Here is a 19010-nt window from a genome sequence, read left to right as displayed (position 1 = left end):
CACACAAGGATGATTTCTGTATTTTGAAAGTTACATATCTTGAAAACTTGATTGCTGACAAACAAAACATTTTGGGACTATGCCAATAATAGACTACTGAAACAAATACCAAAAGATAGTTTTGGGGTAGTATTTTCACTTCCTCGTCTCCCAGCCCTTCCAATGTGACTATCCCTGGTGCCCCTCCCTCTTTTTCCCGTGCCCCGCTACACAGTTTCTCCCTGAAGGCAGTCATTGAGTCTGAGGTGCTAAAGGAGCCCCTTAAACTTGACCATAAAAAAACATCTGGGTCAGATGGTTTAGATCCTTTCTTCTATAAGGTTGCAGCCCCTATTATCACCGAGCCTATCTCTCACCTTTTTAACCTGTCTCTCCTCTCCGTTGAGGTTCCCAGTGCTTGGAAAGCAGCCACAGTGCGTCCTTTATTTAAAGAGGGAGAACAAACTGATCCTAACTTTTATAGGTCAATTTCTATCTTGCCCTGTTTATCCAAAGTGTTGTAAAAACTTGTCAACAATCAACTGACTGGCTTTGTAACCTTTATTTAACTAGACGAGTCAGTTAAGAAGAAATTCTTATTTACAATTACGGCCTACCCCGGCCAAACTCGGACGACGCTGGGCCAATTATGCGCCGCCCTATGGAACTCCCAATCATGGCCGGATGTGGTACAGCCTGGATTTCTTGATGTCTATCGTATCATCTCCGGAATGCAATCTGGTTTTCGCTCAGATTATGGATGTATCACTGCAACCTTAAAGGTCCTCAATGATGTCACCATTGCCCTTGATTCTAAGCAATGTTATGCTGCTATTTTTTTTTACTTGGCCAAAGCTTTTTATACAGCAGACCATTCCATTCTTGTGGTTCGGCTAAGGAGTATTGGTGTCTCTAAGGGGTCTTTGGACTGGTTTGTTAACTACTTCTCTCAAAGAGTGCAGTGTGTAAAGTCAGAACATCTTCTGTCTCAGCCGCTGCCTATCACCAAGGGAGTACCCCAGGGCTCGATCCTAGGCCCCACGCTTTTCTCAATTTACATCAGCAACATACTGTAGCTCAGGCAGTAGGAAGCTCTCTCATCCATTTATATGCAGATGATAGTCTTACACTCACATGGCCTCTCCTTGGATTTTGTGTAAAAATGCTCTACAAAACTTTCTAACTGTCCGACAAGCTTACTTACTCTTAACCTTGTTCTGAACACCTCCAAAACAAAGGTAATGTGTTTTGGTAAGAAGAATGTCAAATGACTTGGTTTCCTCTATCGTAATCGCTCCTCTTTCACCCTAGCTGACAAATTTATAGAGGTAAGGGTGCTCTCGAGCGGCTAGATGTTCTTTACCATTCTGCCATCAGATTTGCCACCAATGCTCCTTATAGGACACATCACTGCACTCTATACTCCTCTGTAAATTGTATACCTGATGCAAGACCCACTTGTTGATGCTTACTTATAAAACCCTCTTAGGCCTCACTCCACCCTATCTGAGATACCTACTGCATCCCTCATCCTCTACATACAACACCCGTTCTGCCAGTCACATTCTGTAAATGTCCCCAAAGCACACACATCCCTGGGTCACTCCTCTTTTCAGTTTGCTGAAGCTAGCGACTGGAATGAGCTGCAAAAAACACTCAGACTGGATAGTTTTATCTCCATCTCTACATTCAAAGACTCAATCATGGACACTCTTACTGACACTTGTGGCTGCTTCACATGATGTATGGTTGTCTCTACCTTCTTTCCCTTTGTGCTATTGTCTGTGCCCAATAATGTTTGTACCATGTTTTGTGCTGCTACCATGTTGTATTGCTGCCATGCTGTGTTGCTACCGTGTCATTGTCATGTCGTGTTGCTACCATACTGTGTTGTCATGTGTTGCTGACATGCTGTGTTGTTGTCTTAGGTCTCTCTTTATGTAGTTTTGTGGTGTCTCTCTTGTTGTGATGTTTTTTCCTACACTTTTATTTTTAATCCCAGTCCCATCCCCGCAGGAGGCCTTTTGCCTCTTGGTAGGCTGTCATTGTAAATATGAAATTGTTATTAATTGACTTACCTCATTAAATAAAATGTAAAATACAATTCCTTTAAGCTCAATGGGCTGAACAGGCTTGTGTTGCTCAGGCAACCTGGGTTCAATCCCAGTTGGTTACATTAGTTCAATATTCTCTACTCGGTGTACAAGCGGTACCTTAGAGAGCATATATCCATGTCTCTAAGTGTCTGGTGACCATCCACTGGCAGTGATGAAAGACTTGAGCTGATACATGGGGAAAAAATGTTTTAAAAAGTGGACTAGGCAAAATTTATTTTATAAACCATGGTCTGTATCAGTAATCAGAGCCTGTAGGATGTTTAACATACAGCCTATGGCACAGTGTCAGCAGGGATGCCTTAGTCTAATAGCTGCCTGGAGAAGAGATAATTATCCATAAAACTTAACTTACTACTAAATTCCTGAATATAATTTCCTCATCTTAATGGATCATACACATATTTATTTTAAATGGATTTAATCAAAACAATAATAAACATTCTTTTAAAAATCTAATATAGTGTAATACTCGCATACTCTGTGGCTGCAGGTAGCCTAGTGGTTAGAATGCTGCACTTATAACCGTAAAGGTTGCAAGATCAAATCCCCGAGCTGACAAGATAAAAATCTGTTGTTCTACTCCTGAACAAGGCAGTTAACCCACTGTTCCTAGGCTGTCATTTTAAATAAGAATTTGTTCTTAACTGACTTGCCTAGTCAAATAAAGGTAAAATAAAATTTTAAAAACTCTGACAGTGACGAGCTGTCCACTAATGCGGTTCTGAAATTGTTTAGTGCATAGCTAGAGGAATGTTAAAACTAGTTACAGTGCCTTCAGAAAGTATTCATACCCCTTGACTTTTTCATTTTTATTTAACCTTTACTTTACTAGGCAAGTCAGTTAAGATCAAATCCTAACCTGGATGATGCTGGGCCAATTGTGCACCGCCCTATGGGACTCCCAATCACGGCCGGTTGTGATGCAGCCTGGAATCAAACCAGGGTCTGATGTGACGCCTCTAGCACTTAGATGCAGTGCCTTAGACAGCTGCGCCAATTGGGAGGCAATATTTGACTTTTAAGCACATTGTTACTCCTGAACTTACATTTAAACTTGCCATAACAAAGAAATTAAATAGTTATTGACTCAAGACATTTCAGATTTTCATTTTTAATGAATTTGTACACATTTATTAAAACATAATTCCACATTATTGAGGTATTTTGTGTAGGCCAGTTACACAAAATCTCAATTGAATCTATTTTAAATTCAGGCTGTACCCACAAAATGTGGAAACAGTCAAGGGGTGTGAACACTTTCTGAAGGCACCGTAAACACACACACTACAGTGCCCCCACCCTAAAGAGAAATTGAAAGAGAGAAATTGATAGAGAGAGGGATATTCTTCGATATTCCCTGTGCATCTGGGAAGGACTGTAAACGTGGGAGTGGTTTACTTTTTCACTTCGCTTCAAGCACAGCGCATGATTCCGTCCGCGCTTGAGACACTTGGAGGCATCGCTTTCATGAGATTTAATCTCTTCTTACAACAAGGATATATCACAGTAGGGAGGATGGAATTGAGAAAGTTGTCACGGTTATATTTCTTCATTGTCTGTGTTTTGAACACCTCCAGCTCTGCATCCGCCGCCAATCACCGTGAGTATCAGAAGTTGGAAATGAAACAGCGCGCGTTTTGTGACATGCATTTTGCAATAGTCGAATGACTCGAATGAATGAAAAAACATATGTGCCTGATGAAGCAATAGCCTAGCTAATAACGTTGTTTCTACGGGTATTTTTATGTAGGCTATAGGTGTAGGGCTATTTGTTGAAACTATAAAGTGAGAAATGTGATTTCTTCGCCCACTGTCGTTTGGCAGTGACATACATTGTTCTAGATTGCTTATTTTCGGATGATTCAATCACTTGGCTATTGAAATATCAGTCCGCTATATAATTGTCATAGCAGCACAATTAGCAGTAAAATCATTTTGTGGAAATTATATTAAATTCTGTTGTCATTCACGTCATCGTTTTTATCTGTTTCTCTTTCTGGTATGCCTTATATTACATTGACATTCAATTGTTTTTGCTTTGCTGTGCGGGAATGCCTTATAATGAAGTGTATTAGTCCAATTGTTTTGATATTGTCGTCGCTAGAGGTCATCATTCCTCACCTGAGTTTTTAGTTGGAGGATAAATGGTGTATTGCGTAACCAATTACAAATATGTGTATGTATATATGTATGTATGTGTGTGTGTGTGTGTGTGTGTGTGTGTATGTACGTATGTACGTATGTATGTATGTTAGAGGTCGACCGATTATGATTTTTTTTTAAACCGATACCGATTATTGGATGACCGAAAACCCCGATACCGATTAATCGGCCGATTATTTTCTGTTTTTTTTATCATGACAATTATAAAATACTGAATGAACACTTATTTTAACTTAATATAATACATAAATAAAATCTATTTAGCCTCAAATAAATAATGAAACATGTTCAATTTGGTTGAAATAATGCAAAACAAAGTGTTGGAGAACAAAGTAAAAGTGCAATATGTGCCATGTAAGAAAGCTAATGTTTAAGTGCCTTGCTCAGAACATGGGAACATATGAAAGCTAGTGGTTCCTTTTAACATGAGTCTTCAATATTCCCAGGTAAGAAGTTTTAGGTTGTAGTTATTACATTATTATAGGAATTATAGGACTATTTCTCTCTATACGATTTGTATTTCATATACCTTTGACTATTGGATATTCTTATAGGCACTTTAGTATTGCCAGTGTAACAGTATAGCTTCCGTCCCTCTCCTCGCTCCTACCTGGGCTCAAACCAGGAACACATCGACAACAGCCACCCTCGAAGCAGCGTTACCCATGCAGAGGAAGGGAAAAAACTACTCCAAGTCTCAGAGCGAGTGACGTTTGAAACGCTATTAGCGTGCAACCGGCTAACTAGCTAGCCATTTCACATCGGTTACACCAGCCTAATCTTGGGAGTTGATAGGCTTGAAGGGGTGGGTATAATTTGTGGAACGTTCCAACAGGAATCGGTTCCAAAAAATGTAAAGTAAAAGGTTGCCAACCAAAAACGCATACAAAATAGCAACGCATACAAACCTAGCTAACTAGCTGCCGAATAGGCATCAACTCACCACGTAGCTTATTCTTAATGTTTGTCCATAGGCAAACAGACATGTGAGGACAGACATTTTTTGGAATAAACGTGATGAGTGAAAAACGCAATGAAATAGACCACTCCCTACCCGGTATCTTATTCTGCCGCTATACAACTTTGTATGCGTTGTTTTTTGGAAACCTTGTTATTTACGAAGTTTTTGGAATAGATTCCTGTTGGAACGTTCCACAAATTATACCCACCCAGGTTGAAGTCATAAACAGCGCAATGCTTGAAGCACAGCGAAGGGCTGTTTGAATGAATGCTTACGAGCCTGCTGCTGTCTACCACCGCTCAGTCAGACTGCTCTATCAAATCATAGACTTAATTATAATATAATAAACACACAGAAATATGAGCCTTGGGTCATTAATATGGTCGAATCTGGAAACTATCATCTCGAAAACAAACTTTTTTTTCTTTCAGTGACATACTGAACCGTTCCGTATTTTATCTAATGGGTGACTAAGTCTAAATATTGTTGATAAATATCACCTTTATAATAAAGTATTTGTTTCTGTATCCATTACCACCTCTGTACCTAAGCAATTTGAATGTCTAGCCTTAAATGTGGGCCTTGGTAATAATGCCCATCTGACGCTAGTGGGAAGTTATCGCCCTTCCTCTGCCTCCATATGTGCTCTTAACAAATTGTCTGACCTGCTGTCTAACTATGCTAACTCAGATTTATTAATAGATGATCTTAATCTGGATTGGTAGATGCCAGTATCTGATAGGCTTAAAGGTATTTGTACTGAGCTAAAATCTAATTCAGCTGATATCTAAACCAACTAGCCTTTAAACACCTTGAAAAATCTACTCTGTTAGATATTATTGTAACAAATGTCCCTTGTAAGTTTACAGCCAATGGGATATTTGATAATGAGTTCAATGACCATTGTCTCATTGCCTGCATAAGAGATGTTAAACTACCTAAATCTCGCTCAGGCATTATTACAAAGAGAAATTATATAAATTTTAATGAGCAACATTTTTGGTCTGAGCTGGGGTCAGAGTATGTGAATGGAGTGGAGTTGGAGAGAGGAATGAAGTGTGCCCAATTTGACTAGCGCGTGGAGCGAGTTTCCCAAAGGCTGGAGCATCAGCCTTCTCGCCCGCTCCAATTTCGATCACTTCACGAGCTCAGGGCATGCCCGCCCCAGCATGCATTTGTAATCGTGTGCTACTATAGCCCCTTGCTTTAGCTACTACCATCTAGTATGCTAAATAGTTTCATAAAGAAACTGCTAAAACACACAAGTGAAATATCAAGGTGACTTAGAAATATGAGGAGAACCACGAGAGGGAGTGTGGTGATGTAGTAACTAAATAATCATGGTGGAATCTGAAAAGACGGGTATCCCGAAAGTATGATGGTGTACTTACTACGTGCACATGCTAACAGAAAGGAACAAGGTGGGTAGCTAGCGAAGTGTGTCATTGTAGCAAAGTATTTATAAATAAATAATCTGATCTCTTAAAAGTTTTGTTCATTTTCATTCTATCTATACAATAGGCCATCATTGATGTTGGCCCAATAGGTCTGGCATATTACCTCTTTCAAGGAGCTTTCTGTTTTGATAGGGTTATTTTACCTAAAATCCTTTAGGCCTACCTACAGCAAAATAAAAAAAACAACTACGCATACCTGCCTAGCCTGTCAACAGCGGCCCGAATGGTGTTTAGCATCCCCAGTGGTTCTGCAAGTGCTGAGAGGGTATTCTCGGCTGCTGGCTGTTCTCCAGGCACCATCACATGAGCCTGAAGCCACAGACTCTTGCCAAACTCATGTTTCTAAAAATAAATTCAAAGGCACTATAGATGGAGCCTAATAAGGTATTTTTTGTTTAATTTATATTTACACTGAACAAAAATATAAACGCAACATGTAAAGTGTTGTTCCCATGTTTCATGAGCTGAAATAAAAGATCCCATGAACATTTTATATGCACAAAAAGCTTATTTCTCTCAAATTTTGTACACAAATTTGTTTTAATCCCTGTTAGTGAGCATTTCTCCTTTGCCAAGAAGCTGGTTACACAGCATGATCATTACACAGGTACACCTTGCACTGGGGATAATAAAAGGCCACTTTAAAATGTGCAGTTTTGTCACACAACACAATGCCACAGATATCTCAAGTTTTGAGGGAGCGTGCAATTGACATACTGACTGCAGGAATGTCCACCAGAGCTGTTGCCAGAGAATTTAATGTTAATTTCTCTACCATAAGTCACCTCCAATGTCATTTTTAGAGAATTTTGCAGTACGTCCAACCGGCCTCACAACCGCAGACCACGTGTAACCACGCCAGCCCAGGACCTCCACATCCGGCTTCTTCACCTGTGGGACCAGCCACCCAGACAGTTGATGAAACTCTGGGTGTGCACAACCAAATCATTTCTGCACAAACTGTCAGAAACGTCTTCGGGAAGACGCTCTGTATGCTCGTCATCCTCACCAGGGCCTTGACCTGACTGCAGTTTAGCGTCATAACTGACTTCACTTGGCAAATACTCACCTTACATGATCACTGGCACGCTGAAGAAGTGTGCTCTACACAGGTTTCAACTGTACCGGGCAGATTGCAGACAGCGTGTATGGCGTTGTGTGGGTGAGCGGTTTGCTGATGTCAACGTTGTGAACAGAGTGCCCCTTGGTGGGGTTATGGTATGGGCAGACAACATTTGAAAATGAGAAGGAAAGCCACACACTCTAGGAGCTCAGATGCAATAATTTAATAACCTAATAACCAAAGTTTCGACAGACAAGCTGTCTTCATCAGGGTATAATGACAAACACTGCGGGTCACTAGTTTATATAGTGTCAAAAGACACACACAGGTGTCTGTAATCATGGCCTGGTGTGGCTTGATATCATTTGTTAATTTACAGCTATAAATAGAACATATAAAAAGCATGAATGAATAACATATGATCATAGATACAATTTGGCTACATAGGCCTTCAAACATTTACAATGAATAGCAAAATCACAATAATCACAAGAATGGCATCAGATCAAAGTCTACATTGAGACCGAAGGAAGCAATGGTCTTTAAATGAAAGATCCACACAGCCTCTCGTTTTAACAATAAATTCTCGAGGTCACCCCTCTCTAGGGAGGGTGACGTGTTTGATGCCGGTATAACGTAGGTACGAAATAGTGGTTCACTTCCAAAAAAGTAGGCCACAACTGGGTAGAACATACCTCGGACAATGAACACAATTGATTTCATCAATGGTAATTTGAATGCACAGAGATACTGTGACGAGATCCTGAGGCCCATTGTCATGCCATTCATCTGCCGCCATCACCTCATGTTTCAGCATGATTATGCACGGCTAGACCATCGCTCAAGGATCTGTACACAATTCCTGGAAGCTGAAAATGTCCAAGTTCTTCCATGGCCTCCATACTCACCAGACATGTCACCTATTGAGCATGTTCAGGATAATCTTGATTGACGTGTACGATAGCGTGTTCCAGTTCCCGCCAGTATCCAGCAACTTTTGCACAACCATTGAAGAGGAGTGGGACAACATTCCACAGACCACAATAAACAGCCTGATCAACTCTGTGAAAGAGATGTCGCACTACATGAAGCAACTGGTGGTCACACCAGATACTGACTGGTTTTCTGATCCACGCCCCTAAGGTATACAGTATGAACTGTAACTCAGTAAAATCTTAGAAATTGTTGCATGTTGCATTTATATTTTTTGTTCAATGCAATTATAGTTCACAGACTATATGTGCAATTTATAGACTATAATGATTTAATTCAACAAAATGTTGTTTAAATTCTGAGTGCTTTATGTCCCTACCAGCCTAGTGTGTCGCACTCCCAAATGATTCACAATGTATTTCTTTGTAGGTCTTGAAATAATTTATATAATATAGACTAAATAATTAATTTTCATTTCTTAGGCTACCTGTCTGGCTCCTATTTAGAGTGTTTATATGCTGATTAATACAACATGTAACCTATTTGAAATGATGAGCGCTTCTTGTAGTTTTCTTTTTGTTTATCAAAATACTTTTCATTCAAATCATTTGATTTGGTTTCAATACTTCAAAACCAAATGGTAGGTCCAGGTAGTCACAACAATACACTATATATACAAAAGTATGTGGACACCCCTTTTTAAATGACTTTATTTGGCTATTTCAGCCACACCCGCTGCTGACAGGTGTATAAAATCGAGCACACAGCTATGCAATCTCCATAGACAAACATTTGCAGTAGAATGGCCTTACTGAAGAGCTCAGTGACTTTCAATGTGGCACCGTCATAGGATGCAAACTTTCCAACAAGCCAGTTTGTCAAATATCTGCCCTGTTAGAGCTGCCCCGGTCAACTGTAGGTGCTGTTATTGTGAAGTGGAAACGTCTAGGAGCAACAATGGCTCAGCCGTGAAGTGGTGTGCCACACTAGCTCACAGAACTGCACCGCTGAAGTGTGTAGCACGTACAAATTGTATGTCCTTGCAACACTCACTACCAAGTTCCAAACTGCTTCTGGAAGCAATGTCAGCACAAGAACTGTTCGTCGGTAGCATAATGAAATGGGTTTCCATGGCCAAGCAGCCACACACAAGCCTTAGATCACCATGTGCAATGACAAAGGTTGGCTGGAGTGGTGTAATGCTCGCCGCCATTGGACTCTGGAGCAGTGGAAACGCATTCTCTGGAGTGATGAATTAAGCATCACCATTTGGCAGTCTGACGGAGGAATCGTGGTTTACAGATGCCAGGAGAATACTACCGTTTGTAAAGTTTGGTGGAGGAGGAATAATAGTCTGGGGCTGTTTTTCATGGTTCAGGCTAGGCCCCTTAGTTCCTGTGAAGGGAAATCTTAACTTTACAGCATACAATGATATTCTAGATGATTCTGTGCTTCCAACTTTGTGGCAATAGTTTGGGGAAGGCCCTTTCCTGTTTCAGCATGTCAATGCCCCTGTGCACAAAGCAAGGTCCACACAGAAATGGTTTGTCGAGATCAGTGTAGAAGAACTTGATTGGCCTGCATAGAGCCCTGACCTCAACCCCATCGAACACATTTGGGATGAATAGGAACGGTGACTGCGAGCCAGGCCTAATCGCCCAAATTCTGTGCCCGACCTCACTAATGCTCTTGTTGCTGAATGGAAGCAAGTCACTGCAGCAATGTTCCAACATCTAGTGGAAAGCCTTCCCAGAAGAGCGGAGGCTGTTATAGCACCTCCATATTAATGCCCATGATTTTGAATGAGATGTTCGACGAGCAAGTGTCCACATACTTTTGGTATGTGGTATAGATGGGTGTTGGTTAAATTGTGATTTTAATGAATGGAGCGGCATTTGTTTTTCCTGTAAGCAAGGATCAGGTTGGAAAGGATGTGAAGCACTGGAGCCCAAACACCGCTCCATGAGCGATGAGCAGGATTTCCGATCACTCAACTCCGCTCACATACTCTGGCTGGGGTTGAGTGAGTGGTGGGTTATGTCAACTATCAATGTGATTTGATCAATGACTCGGATTAGGCCCTTAATTGTTTATTTCCCTGTTTAACTCTGTTGCAGATAAACATGCGCCGTACAAAAGACTAATGATAAAAGAGATCATATACCTACTATTTTGAAATATAATTTCAAAATGGTCAGAGAACAACAACTTTGGCAGGGCAATTCAAGCATAGCCAATGATGTGAATGTGATCATGTATTGGGCCTGTAGCCTACTGCACAAACCTCATTGCTTTAATTGGTATAGGACCGCATTTGGGAAACACTGCTCTAACAGACACATACTTTATTTTCATTTCAACCATTTCATGTCTGATATATTAAGTGCCTTGATATACAGTTGAAGTCAGAAGTTTACATACACCTTAGCCAAAAACATTTAAACTCAGTTTTTCACAATTCCTGACATTTAATCCTAGTAAAAATTCCCTGTCTTAGGTCAGTTAGGATCACCACTTTTATTTAAAGAATGTGAAATGTCAGAATAATAGCAGAGAGAATGTATTATTTCAGCTTTTATTTGTTTCATCACATTCCCTCCCATTGGGTCAGAAGTTTACATACACTCAATTAGTATTTGTTAGCATTGCCTTTAAATTGTTTAACTTGGGTCAAACATTTCGGGTAGCCTTCCACATGCTTCCCACAATAAGTTGGGTGAACTTTGGCCCATTCCTCCTGTGAGAGCTGGAGTAACAGTCAGGTTTGTAGGCCTCCTTGCTCGCACATGCTTTTTCAGTTCTGTCCACAAATTTTCTACAGGATTGAGGTCAGAGCTTTGTGATGCCCACTCCAATACCTTGACTTTGTTGTCCTTAAGCCATTTTGCCACAACTTTGGAAGCATGCTTGGGGTCATTGTCCATTTGGAAGACCCATTTGCGACCAAGCTTTAACTTCCTGACTGATGTCTTGAGATGTTGCTTCAATGTATCCACATAATTTTCCTGCCTCATGATGCCATCTATTCTGTGAAGTGCACCAGTCCCTCCTGCAGCAAAGCACCCCCACAACATGATGCTGCCACCCCCGTGCTTCACTGTTGGGATGGTGTTCTTCAGCTTGCAAGCTTCCCCCTTTTTCCTCCAAACATAACGATGGTCATCATAGCCAAACAGTTCTATTTTCACTTCATCAGACCAGAGGAAATTTCTCCAAAAAGTATGATTTTTGTCCCATGTGCAGTTGCAAACCGTAGTCTGGCTTTTTTATGGCAGTTTTGGAGCAGTGGCTTCTTCCTTGCTGAGCGGCCTTTCAGATTATATCGTTATAGGACTCGTTTTACTGTGGATATAGATACTTTTGTCCCTTTTTCCTCCAGCATCTTCACAAGGTCCTTTGCTGTTGTTCTGGGATTGATTTACACTTTTCGCACCAAGGTACGTTCATTTCTAGGAGAGAGAACACGTCTCCTTCCTGAGCGGTATGACGGCTGCGTGGTCCCATGGTGTTTATACTTGCGTACTATTGTTTGTACAGATGAACGTGGTACCTTCAGGCATTTGGAAATTGCTCCCAGACTTGTGGAGGTCTACAATTTATTTTCTGAGGTCTTGGCTGATTTCTTTTGATTTTCCCATGATGTTAAGCAAAGAGGCACTGAGTTTGGCCTTGAAATACATCCACAGGTACACCTCCAATTTACTCAAATGATGTCAATTAGCCTTTCAGAAGCGTCTAAAGCCATGACATCATTTTCTGGAATTTTCCAAGCTCTTTAAAGTTACAGTCAACTTAGTGTATGTAAACTTCTGACCCACTGGAAGTGTTATACACTGAAATTGTGTCTGTAAACAATTGTTGGAAAAATTACTTGTGTCATGCACAAAGTAGATGTCCTAACCGACTTGCCAAAACTATTGTTTGTTCAGAAGGAATTTGTGGAGTTGTTGAAAAACCAGTTTTATTTACTCCAACCTAAGTGTATGTAAACTTCCGAATTCAACTGTCGATCGATGTAAAGAAATCCACAGGTGCTGATTCACTTGACCCCTTCTTAATACAGCTCTCTCCCCCACTCATTTTTTTTACCTTTAACTTGTATTTTTAACTTGACAATGTGTACCGGTGTTATCCCTAAGATTTGTAAAACGCCATATCTCCTCCCCCTACATAAAGATGGAGATCCTTCTGACTTAGATAATTACCGCCCAATCTCCAAGTTAACATTCCTAGCCAATGTATTAGAATCCCTGACAACTCCTGACTAAGACAATTTTTAAGTTCTCACTCTATTCTAAATATGCACCAATCTGGTTTTAGATCTGGACAGCACTGTTTTAGCCACTATGCTTGTATTATATTTGTTAAATTGCCTAGATCATAAAACTCATTGTGCTGCCTTATTTTTAGACCTTTCTATTTATAGAACTATTTGACAGACAGGACACAATGTGTGCTTTCAGATGGTGTCAAGTTTAGTTTCCTCGATATTACAAAAGGTGTACAGCAGGGCTCGACTTTGGGACCTGTTCTCATTACTATTTAGATAAAAAAATATTGGTCTATGTATTAAATCCTGTAATATTAATTTATGTGCAGACGATACGGTTATGTAAGCCATTGCACCGACTGTTGACCAAGGTATGTGGGAGCTGCAATCTGATTTTGTTATAATACAGATATCCCTTGTTGATTTAAAACTTGTACTTAATGCAGGAAAAAGTAAATACTGTATATTTTCTCTAATTCACTGAAAAAAATCTCAGATGGCCACATATTCACTCATTGGGTGGTTCTCTCATCGAGCTGGTTCGCTCCTATAAATATCTGGGCGTTTGGATTGATAAAGATCTCACGTTTAAAACAAACATACTGATGAATTTAAAGTTGGCTTATTTAAAAAAAAAAAAGATCTAGCCTCTCCATGAACAGCAGGAAGAAGATTGTACAGTTAACTTTCCTGCTAGCTCTTGATTATGGTGACACCATTTACCAGAATGCAGCAGCCACTACTCTTAAACCTTTTAATGCCGTCTACCATTTTAATTTGACCTTTATTTACCATAGCGCCCATCGCTTTATTACAGCTGACTGTTTTAATACTCATCACTGCATCCTGTATCAGACGGTTGGCCGGACCTCACTAAAGTCACGTAGTTCACTTCATTACTCCCTTGTCTTGATGTCATGTATTTATAGCTTTCTTGATGTCATGTATTTATAGCTGTTTTGATGTAAGTGTTGTCCTCATGGCACCATTTTAAATGAGACACTGGTCTCAATTGGGTTCCCCTGAATAAATAAAAGTTGAAATAAAATACACATTTTCAGACTAACAATAAAATATCTAATTCGGTAACAGTAGTCACTGCAGCCTAAAGTAAATTGAAATAAATGTAGGGAAGTGCCTATTTGGGGATGTGTGATTTCTGGTTGCCTTAACTAATAAGCTCAGCTAATAAGCACTAATAAGCTAAGCTCAGCTTATTAGTCATTGTTCTTCACCTCAATAAGTAAGTCAACGAAGTCAGCGTTTTTTTTTTTTACATTCTTTACAAACACTCTACACCTCGATAATCATCAGGCCCTGGTGTGAAAGAGAAAAATGGCATGCTCTTAATTGACAATAGAAGTTATAGGTCTACTGCTACATTGCCCTAGCCTATATCTTAGTGCCATGCGCTAATTTATTTTGCCGCCACTGGCTCACGGTGAATCAATGTGTCCATATGGCAGAAGCTGATGCTCTCGCATTAGTGGAATTTTTACTTTTAGATTTTTATCATTTTCCTTCTGATTTGTATTATTAACAACATGACAATCATTTTGGGAAATTAAAGTGTTATTATTGAAATGAAACTGTTCCACAAAAATGAACATATGAAAATCTTAACTGGCACGCAGATCGGTAGAAATGGTAGAATAAATTGTTAGCTTCAAAACGTTAAACTCACGTGCCGCCTAGGAATAGACCGTTGTGAACAGAGCTCACATTTCTTTGTACTGCATAATTACAACGGGTGTGTGTGAAAAAGATAACAAGAGGGGTATTGTAGCTAAGATTGTGCCCAATAAAACTGAGCACAAATGGACAGCTATGCGATCCATTGTGGAGAAAAGCGCTCACTCCGATCCAGCACCGGATGGAAAATGCCCAGCACTCTTGCTTGCTTGGCTAGTGGGCTAGTACACCTACGTGTTTGACATGGGCTGAAGCAGGCCTGCGAGCCGAGGGCAAGAGAATGCCATGTTCCTTTTTTGATATTGCTCCCATTCCCTTTTCGCCAAGTTTAGAATTGCAAACTAATAGAAAATAGAAGTGGAAAACTAATGTGAGTACTGCTCCAGATCACTTGATATCCACCACAGAGAAGAGGGGGGAGAGGGAGCAAGAGAGCCCTGACTTAAATTAAACTAAACTGTCTATCGTGCAGCAGAGAGTATTTCCAACTCCAAAGCCCCACAACTGAATAGGTAACAAAAGTTCAGGATATCACCAGGTTTCTTCCAGAGGCTGTGCATGTGGGGTTGAATTACATTATGAAGGGCAGCTCAGAACAGCTGAAGATGGATTTTAAAGAACTGATTGGGTCACTACTTGACACCAACAAACCCCGCATAATATCAGTCTCTCTGCCCTCCTTAAATCGTGGCATTGAACGGTTCAGCAGGCTTTTAGCTCTCCATAACTGGCTACGAGACTATTGCAGCTCTGTGGGTGTAACATTTATTGACAATTTTGGTAACTTCTGGAAACAAAGCTTGTATTATAAGGAGGATGGGATCCACCCAAATCATTTGGGTTCCTGGATCCTTTCACAGCATTAGAAGGCTGCACTGAAACAATGATTTATCAATGACCCAAGCCCTGCTCATTTAATCCCTACCATTGTGATGCTAAGTTGTCATAATGCAAATGTACATTATCCAAGTGTCATTGGAAGACACAATGTAAGTAACCTAATTTATGTCCCTCTTACTGCCCTGAATGCCCCTGCGAATCCTACAGCTGTTGTATGCAGTAATCATTTGCCTATGGATCAGAGTTATACTGTTAGCACTTGTAGGTGGTGTGCCCAATTATTATTATTTTTTTCGCCTTTATTTAACCAGGTAGGCTAGTTGAGAACAAGTTCTTATTTGCAACTGTGAGCTGACCAAGATAAAGCAAAGCAGTTCGACACATACAACAACACAGAGTTACACATGGAATAAACAAACATACAATCAATAATACAGTAGGAAAATCTATATACAGCATGTGCAAATGAGGTAGGATAGGAGAGGTAAGGCAATAAATAGGCCATGGTGGCAAAGTAATTACAATATAGCAATTAAACACTGGAATGGTAGGATGTGCAGAGGATGAATGTGCAAGTTGAGATACTGGGGTGCAAAGCAGCAAGATAAATAAATACAGTATGGGGATGAGGTAGATTGGATGGGCTATTTACAGATGAGCTATGTACAGGTGCAGTGATCTGTGAGCTGCTCTGACAGCTGGTTCTTAAAGCTAGTGAGGGAGGTAAGAGTCTCCAGCTTCAGAGATTTTTGCAGTTCGTTCCAGTCATTGGCAGCAGAGAACTAGAAGGAGAGGCGTCCAAAGGAAGAATTGGCTTTGGGGGTGAACAGTGAGATATACCTGCTGGAGCGCGTGCTACGGGTGGGTGCTGATATGTTGACCAGTGAGCTGAGATAAGGCGGGGCTTTACCTAGCAGAGACTTGTAGATGACCTGGATGAAGCGAGGGCCAGCCAACGAGAGCATACAGGTCGCAGTGGTGGGTAGTATATGGGGCTTTGGTGACAAAATGGATGGCACTGTGATAGACTGCATCCAATTTGCTGTTGGAGGCTATTTTGTAAATGACATCGCCGAAGTCGAGGATCGGTAGGATGATCAGTTTTACCAGGGTAGGTTTGGCAGCATGAGTGAACGATGCTTTGTTGCGAAATAGAAAGCCGATTCTAGATTTAATTTTGGATTGGAGATGTTTAATGTGAGTCTGGAAGGAGAGTTTACAGTCTAACCAGACACCTAGGTATTTGTAGTTGTCCACATTTTCTTAGTCAGAGCCGTCCAGAGTAGTGATGCTGGACGGGCGGGCAGGTGCGGGCAGCGATCGGTTGAAGAGCATGCATTTAGTTGTATTTAAGAGCAGTTGGAGGCCACGGAAGGAGAGTTGTATGGCATTGAAGCTAATTTGGAGGTTAGTTAACACAGTGTCCAACGAAGGGACAGAAGTATACAGAATGGCGTCGTCTGCGTAGAAGTGGATCAAAGAATCACCAGCAGCGAGAGCAACATCATTGATGTATACAGAGAAGAGAGTCGGCCCGAGAATTGAACCCTGTGGCACCCCCATAGAGACTGCCAGAGGTCCGGACAACAGGCCCTCCGATTTGACATACTGAACTCTATCGGAAAAGTAGTTGGTAAACCAGGCAAGGCAATCATTTGAGAAACCAAGGCTGTTGAGTCTGCCAATAAGAATGTTGTGATTGACAGAGTCGAAGCCTTAGCCAGGTCGATGAATACGGCTGCACAGTAATGTCTCTTATCGATGGCGGTTATGATATTGTTTAGGACCTTGAGCGTGGCTGAGGTGCACCCATGACCAGCTCTGAAACGAGATTGCATAGCAGAGAAGGTACGGTGAGATTCTAAATGATCGGTAATCTGTTTGTTAACTTGGCTTTCAAAGACCTTAGAAAGGCAGGGTAGACTAGAACATCAGCTATCTGGATTTGGGTGAAGGAGAAGTGGGGGAGGTTTGGGCGAGTTGCTGTGGGGAGCGCAAGGCTGTTGACCGGGGTAGGGGTAGCCAGGTGGAAAGCATGGCCAGCCGTAGAAAAATGCTTTTTGAAATTCTCAATTATTGTGGATTCATCCGCAGTGACAGTGTTTCCTAGCCTCAGTGCAGTGGGCAGCTGGGAGGAGGTGCTCTTATTCTCCATGGACTTTACAGTGTCCCAGAACTTATTTGAGTTTGTACTACAGGGTGCAAATTTTTGTTTGAAAAAGCTAGCCTTAGCTTTCCTAACTGCCTGTGTATATTGGTTCCTAACTTCCTTGAAAAGTTGCATATCACGGGGGCTATTCGATGCTAATGCAGAACGCCACAGGATGTTTTTGTGCTGGTCAAGGGCAGACAGGTCTGGAGTGAACCAAGGACTATATCTATTCCTGGTTCTACATTTTTTTAATCGAGCATGCTTATTTAAGATGGTGAGGAAGGCACTTTTAAAGAATAACCAGGCATCCTCTACTGTCGGGATGAGGTCAATATCCTTCCAGGGAACCCCGGCCAGGTCGATTAGAAAGGCCTGTTCGCTGAAGTGTTTTAGGGAGCGTTTGACAGTGATGAGGGGTGGTTGTTTGACCGCAGACCCATTACGGATGCAGGCAATGAGGCAGTGATTGCTGAGATCTTGGTTGAAAACAGCAGAGGTGTATTTGGAGGGCGAGTTAGTTAGGATGACATCTATGAAGGTGCCCGTGTTTATGGATTTGGAGTTGTACCTGGTAGGTTCATAGATAATTTGTGTGAGATTGAGGTCATCAAGCTTAGATTGTAGGATGGCCAGGGTGTTAACCATGTCCCAGTTTAGGTCACCTAGTAGCACGATCTCAGAAGATAGATGGGGGGGGCAATCAATTCACATATGGTGTCCAGTGCACAACTGGGGGCAGAGGGTGTTCTATAGCAAGCGGCAACAGTGAGAGACTTGTTTCTGGAAAGGTGAATTTTTAGAAGTAGAAGCTCGAATTGTTTGGGCACAGACCTGGATAGTAAGACAGAACTCTGCAGGCTATGTCTGCAGTAGATTGCAACACCGCCCCCTTTGGCAGTTCTATCTTGGCGGAAAATGTTATAGTTAGGTATAGAAATTCATGGTTTTTGGTGGTTTTCCTAAGCCAAGATTCAGACACGGCTAAGACATCCGGGTTGGCAGAATGTACTAAAGCAGTGAATAAAGCAAACTTAGGGAGTAGGCTTCTAATGTTAACATGCATGAAACCAAGGCTTTTACGGTTACAGAAGTCAACAAATGAGAGCACCTGGGGAGTAGGAGTGGAGGTAGGCAGTGCAGATCCTGGATTAACCTCTACATCACCCAAGCAGAAAGTCCACTGTGTGCAACTCACCCTGCACTAACACAAAAAACCTGAGCATGTCTAGCTATGCTAAGCTTCCCAGTAAAGCAAGAAAAACATTTAAGCATCACAGAAAGGTGTTAAAAATAGCCCACCATTAACATATGTAACTTAACCTCTCTGGGCTAGGCGGGACGAATTCGTCCCACCTACGTAACAGCTAGTTGAATCCTGTGGCG

At 41.2% G+C, this 19010-nt stretch overlaps 1 protein-coding gene across 1 annotated transcript in view; it reads left to right on the top strand.

The window, feature by feature from the left end:
- Positions 1-3465: 3465 nt before the first annotated feature.
- LOC106582422 (contactin-associated protein-like 5) overlaps positions 3466-19010 on the top strand; it is a 165334-nt gene continuing 149789 nt past the window's right edge. Inside the window, exon 1 of the mRNA XM_045704845.2 lies at positions 3466-3696. Coding sequence (XP_045560801.2) covers positions 3522-3696 — 175 coding nt within the window. The 5' untranslated portion in view covers positions 3466-3521. The remainder of the gene's footprint in view (positions 3697-19010) is intronic.

The sequence above is a fragment of the Salmo salar genome, chromosome 21 (genome assembly GCF_965601325.2).
Source record: "Salmo salar chromosome 21, fSalSal1, whole genome shotgun sequence".
In the NCBI taxonomy this organism is placed as follows: domain Eukaryota; kingdom Metazoa; phylum Chordata; class Actinopteri; order Salmoniformes; family Salmonidae; genus Salmo; species Salmo salar.
The sequence above is the reverse complement of the archived record's forward strand: the minus strand, read 5'-3'. Positions and strand labels throughout refer to the sequence as shown.